The sequence below is a fragment of the Microcebus murinus genome, chromosome 5 (assembly GCF_040939455.1).
Source record: "Microcebus murinus isolate Inina chromosome 5, M.murinus_Inina_mat1.0, whole genome shotgun sequence".
Classification (NCBI taxonomy): domain Eukaryota; kingdom Metazoa; phylum Chordata; class Mammalia; order Primates; family Cheirogaleidae; genus Microcebus; species Microcebus murinus.
The window spans coordinates 14,271,520-14,294,671 of record NC_134108.1 but is presented as its reverse complement, the minus strand read 5'-3'; the positions used below and the strand labels follow the sequence as shown (position 1 = coordinate 14,294,671).

Genomic DNA, 23,152 nt, shown 5'->3' with positions numbered 1-23,152 from the left:
AATATCAGGGGTGGGGGAAAGATGGTTACATCTGCATGCAACACGTACAAACTTTTTTCCTTGTCATTATTTCCTAAATGATATAGTCTAACAACTACTTACATAGCATGTACATTGTATTAGGTATTACAAGTAATCTAAAGATGATTTAAAGTATTAAGGAGGATATGTGTAGGTTATATGCAAATACCATGCCATTTTATATCAGGGACTTGAGCATCTGTGGATTTTGGTATCCACGGAGTCCTAGAACCAATCCCCCATGGATACTGAGGGTTGACTGTATATTGTCAAATTGGTAAATTAATATTTTTCCCATATAAAAATCAATCTTTGAAAATAAGCATAAGATCGATATAATTACCTCTGGAATTGACTGAATAGATTCAATAAATTTATCCAGCGATGCTTCCCAAATAGCCAGTTTCACTGGGGGAAAAAAAAGTTAACAATGAAACATTTCTTTATCATTATATTCACATTTATACAAAATGCTTAACTGCACAGTACCTTTATTATCATTTCAACAAAGTTTAAGAGACAAGTGGGCTAAAAATTTGAAGGTATACTTTAAGAAATAGTTAATTATTATTATAAAGGATGAATTTAAGTGGAAACAGATTTTCAAGCCCTTTTGGCAGACCAAAGTTACATTTGGTACAATCCTTGATTTTGTAACATTACTTCTTGGAAACAAAGTTCAATGTACAGATGGGGCAGGAGTGAGATTTTCCTGGCCTTTGCTTCTACTCCTCAAGAACATAAGTAAAGCTCAGAAGCTTCCAAAGCCTCTTGGAGTAGTATAGACAGGCTGCAGCAGGTTCAACCTAATGTACACTGGCAGCAAAAGAAATTCCTAGAGAACTTCTACAGTTTTATGCAGGGGCACAGATCTGTTAGAAAAAACTTAGAGCCACTGTGACTCCATATCTCATTCCTAAAAAACACTAGAGTATGTTTTTCTACACAAGGGCCCGTGCCCAATCCACAAGGCGGGGCTTTCTCTGCTTAGATTAGAGATTACCTAAGAATGACTATCACATAGAACAGGAGAGAAAACAAAGGGCAATAATAATAATAATAAAAATAATATAAAAATATTTTTGGGCCAGGCGCAGTGGCTCACGCCTGTAATCCTAGCACTCTGGGAGGCCAAGGCAGGTGGACCCCTCAAGGTCAGGAGTTCGAAACCAGCCTGAGCAAGAGCGAGACCTCGTCTCTACTATAAATAGAAAGAAATTAATTGGTCAACTAATATATTTAGAAAAAATTAGCCGGGCATGGTGGCGCATGCCTGTAGTCCCAGCTACTCGGGAGGCTGAGGCAGAAGGATTGCTTGAGCCCGGGAGTTTGAGGTTGCTGTGAGCTAGGCTGACGCCAAGGCACTCACTGTAGCCCGGGCAACAAAGCGAGACTCTGTCTCAAAAAAAAAAAAAAAAAAGAAATTAATTAGCCAACTAATATATATATAGAAAAAATTAGCCAGGCATGGTGGGACATGCCTGTAGTCCCAGCTACTTGGGAGGCTGAAGCAGAAGGATCGCTTGAGCCCAGGAGATTGAGGTTGCTGTGAGCTAGGCTGATGCCTCGGCACTCACTGTAGCCTGGGCAACAAAGTGAGACCCTGTCTCAAAAAAAAAAAAAAAAAATTTGGAGAGGTTTAGCTTTATCAATACAATTAATAAGGAATGAGTAACTTCAGCACAGTACTATCTTTTATACTATATAGTATATATTTTTTTCTGCTGGAGGGAAAAAAAGGAAAAGGAAGTATTTTAAAAATATGCCAAAATCTTTACTAAATTCTTAAACTTTCCTTGATAAAATGAAAATAGTATTAATAGTACTTCTCCTATAAGTAGCAGTAACTTACCTGAAAGGCAGAGAGCATTGGAGAAAGCAAATTTCTCTAGAATGGCATCATCTAAATCCAACCCTGAATTTAACTTGATTTCCCCTCTGTGAAGTTTTGACTGCCCCCTGTGAAAAGCAAAAAAGTGGTTATCTTCTCAATCTTAAAAAGCACTAGGTTTTTTCTTTGAAAAAGTTACCTTATAATCTTTCTAGAGGTCATTTTGACAATGTGCATCAAGAGTCTTAAAAATGTTCTCATATTCCTTGATCCAGCTAATTCTATTTCTAGGAGTTTATCCTAAGGAAATAATCTAAGGTGCAAAGAAAGATTTGTATATAAAAAACTTTTTATGGTCAATGTTCAATAATAGAAAATTAGGAAAGAAATTAAATGTACAGTGAGGGATGGTTCAAAATCAGTCATTCCAGACTGGAAGCTGTGGCTCATGCCTGTAATCCCAGCACTTTAGGAGGCCAAGGCCAAAGGATCAGTTCAGGCCAGGAGTTTGAGACCAGCCTCAGCAACATAGCAAGACCCTGTCCTTACAAAAAAATAGAAAACTTAGGTGGGTGTGGTGGTACACAACTGTAGTCCCAGCTACTTAGGAGGTTGAGGTAGGGGGGATCAATTGAGACCAGGAGTTTGAGGTTGAAGCGAGCTATGATGATGCCACTGCACTCCAGCCTGGGCAACAGAACAAGAATGCATCAGAAAAAAAAAAAATATATATATATATATACATACATACATACATACATACATATATACATATATACATATATGTATGTATAGAGAGAAAGAGAGAGTCACTCCACACAACAAAAATTAAAAAGTGTGTTTTGGAAGGATATTTAATAAAAGGGAGAATATTGACAATAAATTTCTAAGTGAAAAAACAGTGAATATAAAACTACACAGAGAGTGTAATCTAAAATCATACTGACGTTTTTGGAAGGGAGAGGGAGGGGGAAGTTGTGAGAAATGAATGTGTACCTTGGAGAACTTTGGAAGGGACAGCAGGAGGTGCCAGTAAAGAAGGCAACCTGTGTGTATAAACGTCATAAGTAAATGGAGAAAGGGTAAACCTTTAGAAAAGATGTGAGACAGAAGAAATGGGCAAAAACAGGTGGACAAAGCACCTAATGGGAGGGCCGAGAGGCAGAATCGCTCTGGCAATGTCAGGTGGAGGAAAAAAAGAAAGACAAAGGAGAGAGTGGAGTTTACAAGATGATTTAGGAACGAGGTTGGCCATGCCACTGAACCCAGTGAGGCAGCAGAAACTGGGAATCATAGGTGGGACTCACTAACAACCATGTGGGTGGCAGCTACGATGGTCTTTTTGAAGAAACAAATAGCTGGCTCTGGGATCCAAAGATGTGAGGACTTTACTCCTCACAGACTAAGGTGGTGTGTGTGTGTGTGTGTGTGTGTGTGTGTGTGTGTGTGTGTGTGTGTGTGTGTGTGTGTGTGTGTGTGTGCACAAACACATGCGAGGGCCTAGTAAGCAACATTTTGATCTGGAAGAAGTAGAAGACAGAAGGGGGATTTGTGGGAATCATGAATGTTAAGCTGAGGGCTTAACAATGAATAAAGTTACTAGGATTCTATTAGCTCCTCATTTGCCGTGTCTCTTAGGTTCACATCCTCACTTCTGACTGCAGCCACCATGGGCCCAGGCCCCAACTCACTAGTCAGATGCCCTCTGGCAAGACAGAACTTCTTCTGAACTCCATATAAGAGCCAGTTAACTGCAATTACAGGGTTTTTGCCAGGATGAAATGAAATAATGAATAGAAAGGATTTAGAAAACAGTGACTATACATGGTGAGTACTTACTCATTGCCTGGCTGTTAGTACTTAGCTCCTATAGCTAGTATAGGAGCCAGACACTAGACACGACACTAGTCTTTCTATAGCTAGTGTGTTTCCCAAGTTTCCCCAAAGCTCTGCTTTCAACAATTCCCTTCTTAAGAATCTACAGTGACTTTTCCCCCACCCCCATAATCCACCAGACAGGTAACTCTGTGAGAAAAAAAGACTTTTCTATCTTGTTCATATTGCCTTCTCTCTCCATCCTAACAACTCTCTTCATTTTTTCCCTCTTGCTGAGACAGGAAAATCAGCTAGTCTACTGCCTACCCACATTTCTTACTTGAGAATGGTATGTCAGGCTCCCACTTCTTGCATGCACCCACATTTCCACAAGTGGTTCTCTTAGACAGCCCCCTCATTATACCTCCCTTTTATACCCAAAATCAATAGGAAGAAAATGGATTTACTTAAGAGAAAACTTTACTGGAATAATTTGATAAAAGGTTCATTTGATAAAAGCATACTGTCTTACTGATTTAGTCTGCTTAAAAATCTTAAACTTTCCATTTTGGGGTTATACTATTTACTTGTTTTGATTTGTGGATAAAAAGAAGTTAAAAAAATTATTGGCTAGGCACAGTGGCTCACACCTCTAATCTCAGCACTTTGAGAAGCTGAGGTGGAAAGACTGCTTGAGGCTAGCCTGGATAGCCCAGGCTATGGAAAAAAAAAAGAAAATCTCTGAAAAAAAAAGAAAATTACGTTTACCTTTTAATATTTGTACCTCCTCTATTGCTTTACCTAGTTTATCCCAAGTGTCCTTTCCATAAATTTGATAAAAAGTTGCTTACTCTGTTTTTATGTAGTTCAGTTCTTCATTTTCCCAGTGTACCAGTGCAATTTCATAGGGCTGAATCTCATGTTTTTCTAGAACTTGCATCACTTGCTTCATCTAGAAGAAAAGGAAGATTAACCTGAAATTATAAATGACTCCCTCAGGACAAGTATGTTATGGTGCTAATGCTTATAACATTCTTCATTACACTTAAAAGCATGTTTTCTGTTGCATGTTTTTAAGGAAAAGGCAAATTCATTGTGATATCAAACTAATCAGGATGATATGTTTATTTGTTTTATATTTCGAAAACACAGATGAGCGTAAAGAAGAAAATCAAGATTATCCCAAGGAAAACCACTAGTAACATTATGGTTTGTATTCTTTAAATCTTTATAAAAAGGTAAAGCCCAACATACTTATAAAAATTTAAGCAACAAGAAGTGTAGGAAGTGACCACCTCTCTTTACTCTCCTGAAATCCTAATTCCCACAGGTAACCATGATTAAATTTGGTGCATACATATTTCCAGACTTTCTATATGTATATGTGTACACATTTATTTTGCTTTTTATGTGAAATGGATCATACTATGCATATGAACATTTTCAATGTTCAATGCTCCCTAAAGGAGAAACTACAATTAATTAAATCATCCTAAATGTGCATCTGTGGGGGATTATTTCTACTCTGTATTATTACAGTGTTATAATGTGCCACACTTACGCATGTATCTTCATGGCCTTGTGGGAATACTTCTTGAGAAACTGCTAGCTCAAAAGACATGCATGCTTATTGTTTTGACAAATATTGCTAACCTGTTCTCCAAAATAGTTTCTCCAACTTTAGCATCTAAACATTTATGAGAGCACTCTTAAAAAAGCCTTTTACATCCTTACAACTTCAAATAGCTAATTTGTATTTTCTTATGTTTACTGGTCATTTATATTTCCTTTTCTAAAGCATCCCTCCCCCACCTGAGCGTGTCTATTTGCATGGATGTATTTCCTTTTATTAAAACTAGGATTATATGAAGTATTATTTTTTAACCAGCTCTGATACTATATGCTATAGTCTACTCTTTTAACTCTATCATATATATAGGCAACTTCCCAGGAATGGATGTTTTCCTTGTGATTTTTAAGAGGTTTAGTATATTTTTATCCTATAGATACATTTAATAAGCTTTCTATTATTGTGTGTTTTGGTTATTTCTTATTTTTTCTATTATAAATAATGCTTTGATGAATGTTTCTATACATAATTCATCATGCATAATTATTATTTCTTTTGGATAAATTTCTAGGTATAAAATTGCTAGTTAAATATAAAACTTTGATGTAGATTAACAGATCACCTCTACAAAAGTTGTATTTAAACAAATTCTCATTTGGATGTCCAGCAAATTATTTCCCATGAGTGATAAGTACTAGAAAACTTGATCTAAGACTCAATGCAACCAGCTTCCAACTAACTGCATATACATTATTCATTTTGTATATTATCACATGCAAAGTAAACTGTACTTCTTTCTGTCTGTCTGGAGTGTAGCTAGTATGATTCTGATTCTCCACAAATTAGTGTGTGTCCAGAGAAAGAAAAATGCTGGAAACTTTAAGCCAAAATACAATATATTTTGGAAGATTAAACTGATAAGTATCACATAATGCAGATCAAATAAGTTCTGCATTTGCTAATAATTTCTCTTCTAATAGCTCACATTATTGAGTGCCAATTAACAATTCATCCTCATAAAACTACAATTTTTTACTTTTACATTTTATTTACACTTACAGTTTTGTCTCTCACATTCCAAAACACAGCAGCTCCTTCCCTGATTTAAAAAAAGAATATCAAAATAAAAAAATGTAAAGGTACAATACATTCTTTATGGTCATATATAAAGTCATACTTAGGTAATTTCTAGAATGTGTCTTGGATGCAATTTTTAAAAATATAATTTATTTACTAATTTGACACTATGGTACCTAGCTGAACTTGCTAAAATAAGAGATACTATTTAAATTCTTGAAAAAACCTGACTTCTAAGAAATTCATGATTGCGCTCATGGTTTGCAGAATAAATAGCTATTACTGCAATACTATATAACTTCATATATCTAGACTCTTTCATAACCAGTGAATCAATTCTGATTCACGGAAATCAGAATAAGGAAATTTTTTGAGACTCTATCTTAGCTCTCATTAGGTAAACTCTGCTGTGGCCAAAGAATGCTTTTAATAGTTGTGTGATAAAGTGAGATCAATGAAAGCCTCAGTCGACTAAAGGTCTCTATAGAGTAATGCCACCCATCCTTACTGTGCTTACAGCAGAACTATAGTGAAGCCACAGGATGCCTTCTGCATCCAATTCTGGCTTTAACAGAATTTAAGGCCTAAAACTATAAATGCACTTGTTTGATTTCTAAAATTTGATGTATTGAGTTGTTTTAGGTGGTAAATAAAATGAGTAATGGCTCTGGGTTACTGCACTGGGGGAAGGTAGAAATGGAAGAAAGGTAAAAATATGATGACCCCACATCATCTTTTAAACATTTCTTAAGTACTTAGTACATGAACCTGTGCTTAGCATTTGGGATAAAACGATGAGCAAAATGATCTATTTCCTATCCTCCATCAAGAAAAGACTGACGCTTGGACCATCAGTTACAACAGTGTGTGATCAGTGCGTAAGAGAGTTCTGCAGAGTATCCTATGGGCTGTCCATCAGACGGACACCTCTCCTAGGAACTAGCAGAGCTACCAAGTGAGAAAATGAGAGGTGCCAACAAGGCAGAGGAAACACACAGGCTCAGGGAGGAGGTGGGAGTATCAGAATAAATAGCTAGTGGCTGCATGGCTCTGGACATAGTCAAGTTGTTGGCAACTAGGTTAGAGAGACAGGCAAGAACCAATCACTGAAGGAACTTTATGCAATTATAAAGAATTGGTCAGATTCCACAGAATTTTAAGCAGAAGTGATCAGAAATGCCTACTGAAGAATAACCCTCCCTACCATTGACACACAGACTGGTGGTGGTGTGAGCAGGCAAACAGGGAGACCAGCAAGCAAGCAAGCCGCTGCAAGAGGCCAGGAGAGGGTCTCAGGATATGAATTCAAGAGATGGTATTTCAAGCCATAGCCATGTATCAGTTCAGAGAATTACTTCTATGCAGAAGAGTGGGCCAGTGAATTGTGCACTCCTTCATCTAGAGCCGTGCGTGTAACATGGCACTCAGAAGCCACATGTGGCCATAAAGCACTCAAAATGTGCCTGGTGTAAACTGGGATTTGCTGTGTGACATACAGAGCAGATTTCAAAGATTTAGCATGAAGAGTAGAGTGGAAAAATCTCATTAATGATTTACTAATTACATGTTGAAATTATAATATTTTAGCTATGTTGGATTGAATAAAATACATTATTAAAATTAATTTCAGGAAGCATATGATACTATTATTTGTGTCATTCAAAGTTAATTTCATTTTAAGAAAAAAATTTTTAAATGTGGCTACTAAAAATGTACCTGCATGATATTTCTCCTGGACAGTGCTGATCTAGAGGTTCTCAGAAATCTAAATTCCTCACTTGAGGGATGCTAAATTTGGACTAAATTTGAAATTTTGATTATCTCTTAAAGATAGAGTCAAAAGGAAGGTAGGCATTGAAAGAATAAAGATAGAGCTTCCAGTTATCACCAACTATAAGGACTAAGATGACAAAATGTTATTCAAGTTCGGTTTCTTATGGATGTCACATGTGTTTCTGTTCTGCTACTTATTAGTCCCATGACCATGGGTAGTTCACTTAATCCTTCTGATCCTCAGTTTCCTCAGCTGCAAAATGGGAATAATAGACCTTCCTCAAGTGTAGTGAGAATAATACAAGATTATTTTATCTGGTTTCTGTTATCACTATCACTCCCAGTCAGCTACTCTGGAGTATTTGGTATAAAGACAAACTTAAATAAAAGGAATAAGTGTATGTGAGTTAGGATCCCAGTCTAAAGTCTCTGGAGAAGAAAGGAGCTGCTAAAACATTAGCTAAAGAGCTACAAAAGGAGAAGAAAGAAAAAGAAGAAATTGATAACGAAGAAAAGAGAGCAGAGGAGGAAGCCTGATTAGGGGCACTGAAGATGAATGAGAAATGGGATGCTTTACACAAACTTAGTCAATGAAAATCTATATGTACAAAGCAAGACAAACCAGGGGAAGATTATTTACTTGTTTTAAAAATTCTTTATTTCATAAGACGATTTACCAGAAAATTCCTAAAACTGACAAACTCTCTAAGATCAAATAAGAATTAAATGATAAATTTAAAGCCCAAGTACATTTTGAGCACATTTACGGTTAAGAGAGGTACACCTGTACCTTTAAAGACCAAAATTACCTGTCATGAACCCATCTCCCAGTGGGGTTTCTTTCCTGTCTTACCTAAAGAGGAATATTGTTCCAGGATCACCTTCTTTTGCAGAATTTTCCACACCCATCACCAAAATATTTGCTGCATCTGTGATTTAAAATAAATGAACAAAAAGCTATGTCAGAAGGTAACATGAAGTGTAAGAGTCACCTACAAACATTTTATTTATTTTATATTTGTCTTTACACAGTTCCTGGTGTACCTATAAACATTTTAATAAAGTACTATGATCATTTCTTTTATACTAAGAAGTATGCTGTAACGCAATCTCCATCTTTCTACCAAGTTTTTTGAAAGGATTTAATATATAAAAATATGACCATAAGGAAAAATGACTATAAGAAATTACTTTCATATAACATTCAACAACCTGTGATGTTATTATTAGTGCTATTTAAAAGTGCTCATTCACACCAATTTTGATTCAATATTCATCAATCCAGTTTATATATATGTATATGTATTTTTTTTTTTTTGAGACAAGGTCTCGCTCTGTAACCCAGGCTAGAATGCAGTGGTGTCAATCATAGCTCACTGCAACCTCAAGGCAACCTTCCTGCCTCAGCCTCCTAAGTAGCTGGGACTGCAGGTGCACCACCACATCTGCCTAATTTTCAAAAAATTTTTTGTGGAAACAGGGTCTCACTATTGCCCAGGCTGGTCTCGAACTCTTGGCCTCAAGTGATCCTTCCATCTTGGCCTCCCAAAATGCTAGGATTACAGGCATGAGCCACTGTGCCTACCCCCAATTCACATTATTAAAGTCTTAGCTTCAATACGACTAAGTTTCAAGCATTAAACTTCTTTCTACAAAATTAATTTAAAATGAAATTTGAAGTATTAACATAGTCTCTTCCTTTAAATAGCATTTTATAAGTAATATAATTTCAATATTTACAAATTATTCATTCTGCTGAATTTTAAAATAAAGTGCGAGGGACAGAAATAAAGATACTGACCATTTCAAAACAAGGTTAATCCTGAGAACTACCACTGTAGCCACCTGTAACTATTTAAAAATTTTAACCTTTTCAATATTAAATATTATTAAACATATACTAATATACCAATATTTACTATTTATCAGTGAGTACCTGCATTACATATTAATATTTAGTAGTAATATTTATAAGTATATATCCTATAATGTAAACTAAAGACTATATGCTAATATGTAAATTTAATAAATATACTATTATTAATTTTTAAAAAGTATATATAATTTCCTGACACAAAATAAGATCCTCAAAGCATAGAATTCCTGGTAGTGGTGAGGAATTCAGACAGAGACCAAATCTTAAACTACTTTTTTTTGGTGAACTCTATCTTCCCTAAGTACTATATCTTATACAGGACAAAGTTTGCTTATCCAGCCAAAAGCAACAGAAATTTGATGGAAAAGACCCAGGGCAAAGAAGCCCTGAACTCTTGAATACACAAAGCCACACTGTTGGCAGCCTTCAGTGTCAGCTAACAATACCCATGGAGCAATTTTTCATTTTAGGGACTCTGGACATAGCTGTTTTTCTAATTCAACTGTGCTTGTTTTTGTCATTAAACAGCACAAATAATCTGTTCAGATCAGCAAGGCTGAAAAAGCACGATGACATTTCAACTGTTTCTTATGAGATTAACGACTCTTAGGAATTTTCTTTGTAGCTGGGAGGTTTTCAATCTATTTTTGCTACTCTGAGGTAAATTCATAAATTTTCTGAGAATTGGGCTATCTTGAATTTCACTATAAAACTTTCTTTCATCAAAATTTTCTAAGTTATTTATTTTTTTAACATAAAACACGCTATTTCCTCAAGAATTCTTCCTCATACTATGCTAAATTCCTGTTATATTTTTCTACTTTTTTATACTCATGTTTTATCTTTTAACTAATTTTGTCAGTTTTAAAGTATTAGATTGAACTGATAATTTTTTTAAGGGCTCTTCTCATTTCTATCAATTTCATGGTTCTTCTGTAATACAAAAATAACTTTTTCAGGTAACAGAAATGAAGCAGCATGACTTTTGACCACCCCAAGTAATAGTGATCCTATAAACAAAGCATAATAAAGCATATTGATTTTAATCTGAGAACTAAGTTCTCTATAAACACATTTTATTCTCTTTATATGTCATTTGTATAAAGAGATTCAACACCACTTTTATGATACAATCCTTTCAAAAGAAAAGGAAATGCAAAGAAACATACACTTAAAACAGTATCATAAAAAAATTATCTAATACATTTTAACATACTTGGCCCCAGGTTCAAGAAGTACCTCTAGGCAAGCTTGTTATTTCAACAAATCCGTGGGAGGTCAGATCTTGAGACAGATTTCCCAGATGATATTCATCTGCCGTTGCAAATGCTGTGCAGTGCATCAGGTCCTGTTTCAGGGAGACGAGCACAACATGGGTTACCAGGATGCTAAACCACCTGTGATGGCTTCTGGGCTGCCTTATGGAACTCCATTCTGCAAACCTAGCACTGTGTTGTCTTACAACATCTCAAAGGTTCATACGAGGGATGCAATGAGGACAAAGAGGACAAAGTCACAAGGACCCAAATCTCAGCTCAATCTGCAAAAGAACTTGCTTTTACTAGATAAAGGGATGTAACAGATTATCCTGAAAGGGAGGCCACTTCCTGATTGGTGGTGTTTCAAGCACAAAAGATACAGAGAGGATTATGGCATCCTATGGGTGAAGGGATGAAATGATATTTAGAGTCTCTCTAACCCTGACTCTTTTCCATGACTCTTTTCCAAAGGAACTTTAGTATTTGAGGTCGTTTTCTAAGGTGTCACTAACCTTGTACAGGCAGACAGTCCTTTAAATCCTCAAAGGAATTACAGTATTTCCATACTGGTTAATAATACTAAACAAAGAAGCTTATAAATCTGAAACTGTGTCCTGGTTTGATTAGTACTTTGGTTCATGCACTGCAAGTCTTGTCCATGTATACATGTGGGTATTCACGTAGTTTGTGTCTGTACAATAAACATATGGTATATGGCACAATGCACCGTTTTTTTCAAACTACAGGTCACAACCTGTTAGTCAATTCTGATATCAATTTAGTTGGCCCAAACAAGCTTTTCAAAACAACTAAATAGAATAAAATAGGAAATATTACAGCATATTACTCATAGTAAATGCATATGAATTTTCTTTTACCTACATATTTAAATGTATTTCTTACTATGAGATGAGGTCAATAAAATTTGAAAGCTACTGGCAGTAAGAATTAAGATTTCAGGCACAGAATTCGATTAAAATTTTTTAAAAATCAGAGTAATAATAATGACTGCTTTATAGGGCTGCTGTAAAGTTTAACCACGTCAGTAAGAGTGTGGACTATAGTCAATAGCCACAGATGAACGCTCACAGTGACTTTAGCCAACAGCCGTGATATGACTTTTCTAATTTTTCATTTATCAAAATTGTGAACATTTAACATTATAAAATTGTGAATATTTAAAAATAACGTAATGAAAACATATATGTATATGTTACTGATTCTGATTTACATTACAAGTAAAGCTGCCTGTAAAGTAAAACAAGCTTTCAGTGCTTTAAAGCTTTCCTCACTCATCACACAAGAGCAAAACGGATTCGCCGTCAATGCACAGCACAGACTATCGTGTGGACTGTGAGTGCCCGCTGTGGGCAAGGGTTCGCGGCCGGTGAGCGCCGTACCCAAGTGGTTAAACAAACTGATGAATGTAAACTGCTCAAGACTGTAACATAAATGTTCAACACTCATTCATTATAGTTGGCTAAAAGAAGTTTATGAGTCACTAAATCAACATTTATTCTTAGGACTTACTCTTCTCAGCTCCCAAATTCCTTCCCATTCTGTTACATTCCTACTAGGAAATTCTAGAGAAGTAGTATATTAATTCCTTCCTTCCTCCCACCTCTGTTCCTTAACTCTCCTAAAAACAGCCTGACCCTGCTTCACCTTTCCCTCAATCTGGTACACAGTGCCAACGTGTGGTTTAAAAAGTAGCAGAGGAATTAACAGAGGACTTGAGCATCCACATAAACTGAAAAATCTAAAATCAATAAAATATCCACTCATAAGCAAAATAACCTTAATTCAACTAGAAAAAATGAAAAGTCAGACAAATTGAAATTATTGGGGAATGTGAGGATAAGTGGATGCAGTACACTCATGATTAGCTGATAATGGATAGGCTAATTCCCATAGTCCCATATGAAAGTAACAACACACTGATACACAAACACCTGTGGATCAAGAGAGCCAGAGCCTAGACAGTTACCAGAGTATAGAGATCAGGTACGTGCTTAAGGTTTAGACTTTCGAGCACTAGCTGTTCCTTCTCAAACTCCATGGAGTTAAAAAGAGCTGCCGGGATATGAGTATAGAGATTAACCTGGCTGAAAGAAAGGACCAGGCAGGACCACAGCAGGCAGGTTCTACTCTGTGAGACCTGACAAATCTACTCAAGCCTGCCAGGTAAAATCACAGTTGGATGTCAGAATTAACTTCTGTGACTGCTATGGCTGATATGCTTTAGTATGGGCTGGGGTGGGAAGAGCAAGAGGCACAACAAGGAGGCAAGGAGGTCAAAAGCTAGTCCAGTGAAGGATTTCCCCATACTGCACTGAAAATGGTAGAAGCTGCCTCTTTGTAGAATCAGAGTTGTACAGTGTCAGCTCAGAGAACCATCCAATTCAAGAGTTGTCTTACATAGCACTACTAAAATTGAGCTGATTGTCAACAGCATGAGAAACTTCCACCACCTCTTGACCAAGTGGAAGATCTGGCACTAATGGCCTACGATAGAGTGTGTGTGGAAGTAGGTTTTCCCACCCACGCAGTCCCTACCTCTCCCTGCTGTCTCAGGCCTGCTTTGCCATCACTTACGTTACTGGTCAGGCCCGTCTGTGCCAAAATGCATACCATCTGGAACTCTCAAGGACAGGACAAGGCAAGTCATTCAATTACTATTTTTATGAGAAAACATATTCTGAGCTCCAAATAAATTATGAATAAATCTTTAAACACAATGGTTTTCCTTAGCCATTCCCAGGACCTTTGTTGTAAATCTTTTGTATTGTTACCTTACCTTCTTAGCCTTTATTTAGTTTGGCTAAAAGTTCTGCCCAGTGTCATGCAGCTGCTATGGCCTGCCACACTCCTTTCTGTATCCTCCTTAAACTTCTTAGATCTGAATCTCTGTTTCAGTTGTGGGCTGCTTCTATTAATAGATGATTCACAAGTTTTAAAAAGCTGACTTTTTAGACATCTTGTTTTGGTTTTGTTTCCTTTGCTTTTAAATTTCAAGTTTTCTTTTTTTTTTTTTTTTAAGTCTATTTGGTAAAGGGAAAAAGAACCACAGAGTGACTTGTCTTTTTTCCTACTAATTCAAGGTGCCATTACTTTTAAAAGCTTTCATTTTCATACATGTCTTCCTGGATTTTTATACTGAATCTTTATTTATTAAGCATTAATTACATGTATATATGTAAAGCAAATTTCAGGTTTTAGGATGGGGACTAGCAACTTCGTTTTAAACAAATCTGGCAAACCAACCTAAAAAGGTTAACTTAGGGCTTTCCTATTTTAAAGTGTTAAAACAAAACAAAACAAAAAAACAAAAACCCAAACCACAGTATTTCAGTATGTGTTTTGTTTTTCTGGCAACAGAAGACATGTTCCAGCAGATGGGGCTATAAATCTATATATGATTCTTGTTTTAGTAGCTTCGCATGCTCTGACAGAACACTTACCAAAAAAAGCTTATTTTTATTCATGTTCTATTACTAAAAAAAAATTAATGCATTATGGCAATGTTGCTTCTCTATTGCTGTGATGTTGTGACATAATTAATTTATATTTGGTCTTTGTCCTTGGTTTCTGGCATAAAGCTCCTAAAATCCTCGTAATGTCCTAAGTAATAAGGGTGATGAGAGATAGGAACATTTTTTATTGTGATATTTGGTCTCTGCCTTCAGTTCCAAACACAGAGTTTCTAAATCCTTTGGAATTTCTTGAGTAATAGGAACATCTTTTGTTTTAATTAGGTGACTGTTGGTGGGCTCCTGGATAGCATCAAGATGGGGGCTAGTTGCCAGGAAGAGCAAACCTGGATTAGAGGCCTGGAACTTCCAGCCCCCCCCCCCCCCCCCCCCCCCCCGGCCTCTGGGGAAGGGAGAGGGCTGGAGATTGAGTTAACAATCTATCATGCCTACATGATGAAACCTCCACAGACACAATGGGGTCTGGGGAACTTCCATGTTGGTTGATGCCTCCACATGCTGGGAGGATGGCACACACCAACTCCACAGGAACAGAAGCTCCTGTGTTTGTGGCTCTTCCAGACTTTGTCCTCTGGCTGCTCATCTGCATCCTTTAGAATTCCCTTTATGATAAACTGCTAAACATAAGTAAAGTGTTTCCCTGAGTTCTGTGAGTCATTCTAGCAAATTATCAAACCCTAGGAGGGGGTCGTGGGAAGGCCCAATTTATAGATGGTTGGTCACAAGTCCCAGATTGACACCTGGAACTTGTGACTGGTGTCTGCACTTGAGGGTAGTCTCATGAGACTGAGCTGAACTGCAGGGTCTGCACTTCGGCCAGTGTCGGGACTAGCCAGAGTGAACTCTGGACACCTTGCTAGTGTCCAGGGAGTTGGAGAATTGGTTGGTGTGGGGGACAAACCACATGCGTTTGGTGTCAGAAGTACTATGAATAGAAATAAATCATATTTACTAAGTGAAAAATGCATCTTTTCCTGCAATGTATTGCTTGGAGATGAAAGTTATAAAGCACAGATACAACTTACACTACTAGTTAACGCATTAACTTGTAAGTTTTTTGATTACGAGCTATATGAGAAATCATTTTATATACACAATATACACATGTGGATAAACTAGTAACTGTCACAAAAGCTTCACAAACGACTATTCATCTTCATCTCATTTTTAAAAAAATGATTAACAACCCGCTAGTAATTTTACAACACACTGTGCTATCAGTCTCCTCCTTGTGCCAGGTTCCATGCTGCTCTGACCAGCGGTTCTCATCCTCTGTCATTCCTCTCCTGAAAGATGGGACAGGAACAACACGAAGCACCACTGTTCTTACAAACTGTAAACCAATGGGATGCGGGTTGAGTGTCTACGTAGGCTATGATCTCTGCAAACGGGACGAGGTGAAGATTTAATTTCAATACTGAGAGTGACTGAAACCTCATTCAGCCAATTCCGAACACATGATGCTCGGCAGAGGTAAATGGATGAGCTCAGGAGCCTCTGTGGGAACGAGACCAAGTACCGTGTTTCCCCGAAAATAAGACAGGGTCTTATATTTATTTTTCCTCAAGAAGACACCCTAGGGCTTATTTTCAGGGGATATGGTATTTTCCCCTCAAAGCCTCAGCTTGCAGCATGCACAGGATGGCTGGGACCTGACAGGGGGAGCCGACCTTGTTGGTGGGGCTGCCCGCACCTTTCCGGTCACCTCTGGGATAGTAGCTGTCACCATGGGGCACCATGAGAAGGGCTGCTCGTCTTCTTGACCGCTCCGCGATGCAATGCATGGGTTGTGCAGACACGCTGCGTAGCCATGCTCATCACGAGGTCTTATTTTCAGAGTAGGGCTTATATTGCACAAATGCTTAGAAATTCTGCTAGGGCTTATTTTATGGGTAGGTCTTATTTTCAGGGAAACACAGTACATACACACGCTTTCTAATGCACGGCAGGGTCTTCTCCCTGTCTCAGTGAAGAGTGGTATAAAGGGTTACCCTGTAACAAAGGAGTGACCAGCCCCATGGTACCCATATAAAAATGAAGTGGCCCTCAATTTGGGGCAGATGAAAGTCAGCCTTCAGTCCAAGAGATGTATTAACTCGTTATACCTCAAGACTGCTTTCTCTATGAAAAATAAAATCCTCAGAAAACAATGTTCCAAAATTATATTACCTCAGATCACTTTTGAAACATACGATTTTCTATTATTTTCCTGTGTTTTTAGGAAGACAACATATGGCTTCTGTTTCTGCCAAACTCCAACTAAAGTCATTGTCTATTACTTTACATGTCTCCTATAAAAGGACCCAGGAAATAAATCATTCCTTAACTTCAGTGCTGGAAAAGGCTGTTTTTCTTAATATATTTTTGTTTTTCTGTCTCCCCCTCAACAATAAACAACAAACAATAAATCCCAGGAGGATTTCCTCTTTAATTATTGGGATTCTCAGAACTAAATGGTCAACTAGATCATTCATACCAGGTAATTTATTTCTCTGTTTACATCAACTGTTTGTTCTGACTTAAATAAATGTAAAAGCATTCATTATCTCATTTGAAATGATGTTGAATTTTGAAAATCTACTTCAAATCCTTTCTTAGAAAGCAGCAGGAAAAAAAAATCCTAAAGAAAAATAAAAAATGGAATTCAGGAAAATCGCTTCCAAGTCTAGAGATAGCCCAAAGAAATAAAGCCTCTATTATAGTTCACAACCAATTGCTACAAAAAAAGGGACTTCTCTGACCATACCAGCTTCTTCGTAAGAAACCTGATGCATTGTGCTGCTAGATATAACAAAAGAAACAAATGAATTGCTCTTTCCCGTTTTTGGATCTGCCGTGAATTCAGCTTTTTACACTTAACATCATCTCAGTCACTTAAATACTGAATTTCCCAGACTATCCCAAAGCTCCAGGCAGAAGGAAGGGGGACCAAGTACCTGCATGAAGGTTCCATACTTTACATCTTGGGTGCAGGAAAACCACGCAAGAATTGAAACCAAACTAGAGTGCAACATAAAAACTATCTGTTAACTCTCAGATTCAGAATCTGAGGATTACTGAGACAAAGGCATGTGTATCTTTGCAAGGGATGTCAGCCACACAGTAAAAAAAACAAAACAAAAAAACACAGTCAAAATCAAACATGCTTAAGGTCTACTTCTCAGAATCAAGATCTGAAGACATTCTAACCTGTTTTCTGATAGATTCAGGAGGCCTAATCAAGTTTAAACTATCTACATTCCTACTCTTAATGTTGATGAATATTGACATTAAAGGTCCCTTTGCCCCTTTTCAATCCTTTCCAATTTAATAACATTCATTAAGTACAAGGCACAGTTCTAGGTATTATGCAAGATATAAAGGTGAACAAAGAAAAGGGCTTGATCTTGACCTTTAGACTGTTTATTACTCAGAGGCAAAATGCACACTGCAGCTGAAAAATTCCCAGAAACCTTTATTTTTAAGACAGAGTCTCACTCTGTTGCCCGGGCTAGAGTGCCGTGGCGTCAGCCTAACTCACAGCAACCTCAAACTCCTGGGCTCAAGCAATCCTTCTCCCTCAGCCTCCCGAGTAGCTGGGACTACAGGCATATGTCACCATGCCCGGCTAATTTTTTTTGTATCTATATTTTTAGGTGGCAAATTAATTTCTTTTTATTTTTAGTAGAGACGGAGTCTGGCTCTTGCTCAGGCTGGTTTTGAACTCCTGACCTTGAGCGATCCTCCCGCCTTGGCCTCCCAGAATGCTAGGATTACAGGCGTGAGCCACCACGCCCAGCCCCCAGAAAGCTCTTTAATGGTGAATAAAAAATACCTCCTCAAACCTTCAGAGGATAAAAAAGCTAAATCCCTGTCACTGCTTTTGGAATTTCCCCTGCCATGTCATTTCACCACCTCATGCAGTTACCACAGGCTGCCGAATGCTCACCTCACTGCAGTTACAATTTTTCTTAATTTGGTGGAAAATTTCTAGTTTGATTTTTTTTTAATGGGCGTTTTTTTTACAGTTCCACTCTTAGACTGGACTTAATACTAGTCCTGTTTTTCAAAGTTTCGTTAGACTAATAACTAATCCTTTCATAAATTATATTTTTATATTTTATTGCTTATTTTTGTTTTTATATGTATCATTAATTCTTAAAATTTAAGATTTTGATTACCTTTGGACATATTAGGCTTCAAAGATCTTTTTTTTTTCCTGGTCAAGTGAAGCAGTGGGAGTGGAGAAGGAACAAAGGAATCTATAACTGGTTGCGATCAATTTGTTGTAAATACCACTGCACTCGGAACAACTAGGGTTCAAAGATCTTGATGAAAAAAGTCTAGGTTGGCTGCCATTCTCTTACGTGAGCAGTAAGGCTATGGTGCAATGCACACTAGTTTAGAAAGTGAGTGGTGATTGCTAAACACAAGGGCAATAACCACACTGATTTTACCTCATGCACAGACAGAACTGGAAGGTTGGTCCTGGATGGCTGCCTGGTCCTGGATGCTTTTAGTGGTCTCTTGATCTGCGGAAAGTCTTGTTTCGGAACAAATGTTTCAGTTGATATAGATGAATGATGCCTCTTTAATATTTTTATAAACCATTTAAGACCCAGTGGATTTGGTTTGTGGGTCACTTTCCTGTGAGTACCAAATGATTTCACGGTTGGAGAGTGCACTTTTTCATCCTGGCAATGTGTAGCATTTAATGGAGAGAGTGTGCTTGTATTTGATATTTTCTGGTTTGTTTCCAGGATCTGAGACGTATTCAAACCACCAGCTGCAATATCAGGAAAGAACAAATCCAAGTTTTGATGCATTGTCAGCGTGCTACACGTTGCATTTTCAAATTCCTTAAGCGGTTCTAATGTTAGATGAACAAGTCTTTGGCACTGATGGGCTTTCGACAATATACGGTGAGATCCGACCAGGGCTCTGAGAAGTCTGGCTGGCATTATCACATCTCAAACTAAAAGAAAAAGAATTCAAAGTTTTTTTGTTTTTTTTTTAATGTTTAAAATATATATATATAATATTTCCCTAGGCAATATGCATATTTCTTTAAAAAAATTTCCAAAACAGATACATCTTAATTCTAGTAAAAGAACAAGGTTAAAAAAATAAATACAGTGTTTCTGCCTCTTTTCCTTGAGTCAATGTTTGGCCTTCTTTCTGGAACATTACAAGATTATAAGGCTAGTGACATGAAAAGGACCTTAGGAAAAAAAAACAGAGTGATAGGATCTCTTATTTCATTAGCATGTCAATTTTAAAAAAAATCTGTGCTTGCAATTTCCTTTATTCAATATTTATTCAGCCTTTACCATAAAACAAGACATGAACTGAGGCCAGGGATGCATCCATGGGAGCACAGGACATCTGCCATCATGGTGCTTAGGTCGCCTGGAGGAGACAGGCATTTTCAACTACTCATTATAAACCAGTGGAACAGACCTTACTATTGAGCTATGGCATGAGATGCTGAGGAAACACACAAAGAGCTCACCTAATTCTACAGGAAGAGGCAGGAAAGGCTCCCAGAAGATATAAGCTGCTTCTTGAAGGAGAAGGTGCTTTTCAGATTGGGGCTGGGAGTGGGCATAGGCATGTCAGCTACACACACACTCGAGACAAAGGAAACAGATTGTATATGTAAATAATTTCCCCCCTTATTTACAGTATAAAATGTTCTCTAAAAGTAAGCCCACAGTAGGTAAACAATAATAATTCTTTAAAAAAATAACATGTTAGGTGCTAGAGATACAAGTACGATCTCAGAATTCACAGTCTAGTAGAGGAAATAGAATCACATGACATACAAATGGCTATGAGGTCCAGAGAAGGGAGTATGTTGGGTGAAAGGCGAGTCACAGAGGTGACTTTGAACTGGGACTTGAAAGGGCAAAGGTGTCAGCAAATCAAACACCCCAAGGAACACAGTCTTACTTATCTGACAGAGTGCAACCTCAGGGGAGGCAGGAGGGAATGGCAGGAGATAAGGACTGAAAAGGAGCCAGCAACCAGATCATGAAAAGATTCATTAAGTCATCCTAAAGAATCTTTACAGGAAGGGGGAAGCCAGAGCTTTAAAATATGAATGTCACAGGGTCAAATGTATTTTTTTTAAGATGGGGTCTCTCTCTGTTGCCCAGGCTGGAGTATAGTGGCATGATCATAACTCACTGCAGCCTCCAACTCCTGGGCTCAAGTGATCCTCCTGCCTTGTCCTCTCAAAATGCTAGGATTACGGGTGTGAGCCACCATACTCTGGCCTAACTCTTGATGGTTTTTATATCCAAGTAGATCAGTGGTGGGGATGATTCTTCCAATTCTCTGACCTCTGAGTTCCCTGACCACCTTTCCTGAGTCATTTTGTTATCCACTGTCCCTCAGCTGCTACTCACTCCTATGGTCATATGCTCTGACCCATATAGTAGCCACTGGGTGACACATGTTGCTACTGAACACTAGAAATGTGACTAGTATAACTTGAAACTTGATTTTTTTTAAAAATGTAAACTACCTCAATAATTTTTATATTGATTATTTGTTGAAATATTTTTGGATATATTGGGCTAAATACAATCACTAAAACGAATTTCACTTACTTTTACATTTATCAATGTAGCTTCTAGAAAGCCTAAGATTACATTTGTGGCTTGCACTGTATTTCTATTGGATAGCACCCACCTTGTCATTATCATTAAGTGCAACCTCACATTCTCAATTTCATGCATTCTACTCACCCAACCACCACCTATCTTTCCAGCTCACTGCTTCTTTTATCCAATCCAACAATTCTTCAACCACAACAGGTCCTACAATTCAATGCCCCAACCACCTTTTCATTGGGTCTCACTCCCCATGACTTCAGTTCCTCCATATCCAGTTTATAGTCCATGGTCTACCATTATAATCTCTCCCATACTCAGATCCTCACATTTCATGCATCCCTCACTCTTCCACAAACCCAGGTGACATAATCTCAACCCTAATTAAATATAATTCACCTAAGTTGTGCCAGCATTCCTGCAGCAGAACTTGGCTGGAGACAATCAAGCTGTCTGAGCTCACTCAAAAATCATGACCCCTTACTTCAGGCAGGCCTTTCATGCTGCTCAACAATCTCACTACATTTCCCCACTGTATCCTACTCTACTCTCTCCTCAAAACATCAAGCCTCCTTCTCCTTTCTCATTCTCAATAATGGCCTGGTCAATATAGAGACAGTGGTCTCTACAAAAAATTTTAAAAAGTTAGCCAGGCATGGTGGTGTATGCCTGTTGTCTCAGCTACTTGGGAGGCCGAAGCAGGAGGATCCCTTGAGCTCAGGAGTTGGAGGTTACAGCGAGCTACAATCATGCCACTGTACTCCAGCCGAGGTAACAGAGTGAGATCTTGTGTCTAGGAAAAAAATTTTAAAAAAAGGAAAAAAAAGGCACAACCAGCACCCATCCTCTATCTTACTTCACTTTACATTTTGCCATTGTATTTAACATCGCTTGCATACTGCACTAACTCACACAACATGAACTGAGTTCTTATCATGTGCCAGGCATTGTCCTGGTTGCCGATACAGCAGACAATAAAATAGACAAAAATCCTTATCCTTTCAAACTTACTTTACGTTGGCTGTGACAAATAATAAACATGGTAAATCAATAAAATGTACGTTAGTGATGATGCTAAAGGAAAAAAGATAGAAAAGGATGGAGTTTTGTAAGCTCTTTGAGGATAGCGATTTTTGAGTTTTGCTCACGTTCAATCTCCTGTAACAATAGTACCTAACACATAGTAGGCAATTAAATTTTTAAAAATAAAATACAGTTGTATTTTAGTCGGTTATTCAGTTCCTGGGCACATTTCAACATTTACAAAACAATGATACCAATTAAGAAAATAGTTACAGGTAGGCTAAGATTCAGTGGACAAGTAGTGATAATCTTTGGGAGTATGCGTTCCAATTCCTTAACCTCAAATTATTTTATTGAACTTTGCAGTTATCAGTCTGCACTGGCTCAATAAAGATTCCATCAAGTGTTTATTGACTGAGTGCTTTCTACTCGCTGCTAAGACGGCCAAAATCACTGCAAGAGGGCAGGAGGTCATAGCGGTACTGGTGTAAACGAGAGGGTTCGCGCGGCCGGAGACCTCAGTGCCGGACCATGCAAGCGTCTAAGGAAAGGCAGTGCACTAACCTCTCCGCCGGAAGAGAAGAAGGAAGCACTGGCTTCCCGGCAGGACTGCAGGGAAAGAGACAATGTCAGCACCAACCCCCTGCTCCTGCAGCCAACCTTTCTCCTGGAAGGGCGCTCCTTCCCAGCGCCTGACAGTGCGCAGGCGCACGGAACTCCAGGGGCAGAGCGCAAGTTGCGCAGGCCACGTGACTGTCCGAACACGTGATCCGCACCGCCGCGACCTCTTCCGCTCTCTAGTCGCTGGGACCTCCCGGTC

General features: G+C 38.0%; 1 protein-coding gene across 5 annotated transcripts in view; it reads right to left on the bottom strand.

Moving 5' to 3' along the window:
• RMND1 (required for meiotic nuclear division 1 homolog) overlaps positions 1-23,069 on the bottom strand; it is a 41,734-nt gene extending 18,665 nt beyond the window's left edge. Inside the window, exons 1-9 of one of the 5 annotated variants that reach the window (XM_012740920.3) lie at positions 22,897-23,069; positions 20,205-20,322; positions 19,150-19,667; positions 11,203-11,311; positions 8,941-9,016; positions 6,297-6,336; positions 4,519-4,619; positions 1,874-1,980; positions 365-429 (exon numbers count right to left, since the gene is read on the bottom strand). In XM_012740920.3, the coding sequence (XP_012596374.1) occupies positions 365-429; positions 1,874-1,980; positions 4,519-4,619; positions 6,297-6,336; positions 8,941-9,016; positions 11,203-11,311; positions 19,150-19,653 (1,002 nt within the window). In that variant the 5' untranslated portion in view covers positions 19,654-19,667; positions 20,205-20,322; positions 22,897-23,069. Of the gene's footprint in view, positions 1-364; positions 430-1,873; positions 1,981-4,518; positions 4,620-6,296; positions 6,337-8,940; positions 9,017-11,179; positions 11,312-19,149; positions 19,668-20,204; positions 20,323-22,896 lie in introns of those variants that run through there. The other 4 variants (XM_012740921.3, XM_012740922.3, XM_012740919.3 and 1 more) reach the window with 4 other exon arrangements.
• Between the last annotated feature and the right edge of the window lie 83 nt (positions 23,070-23,152).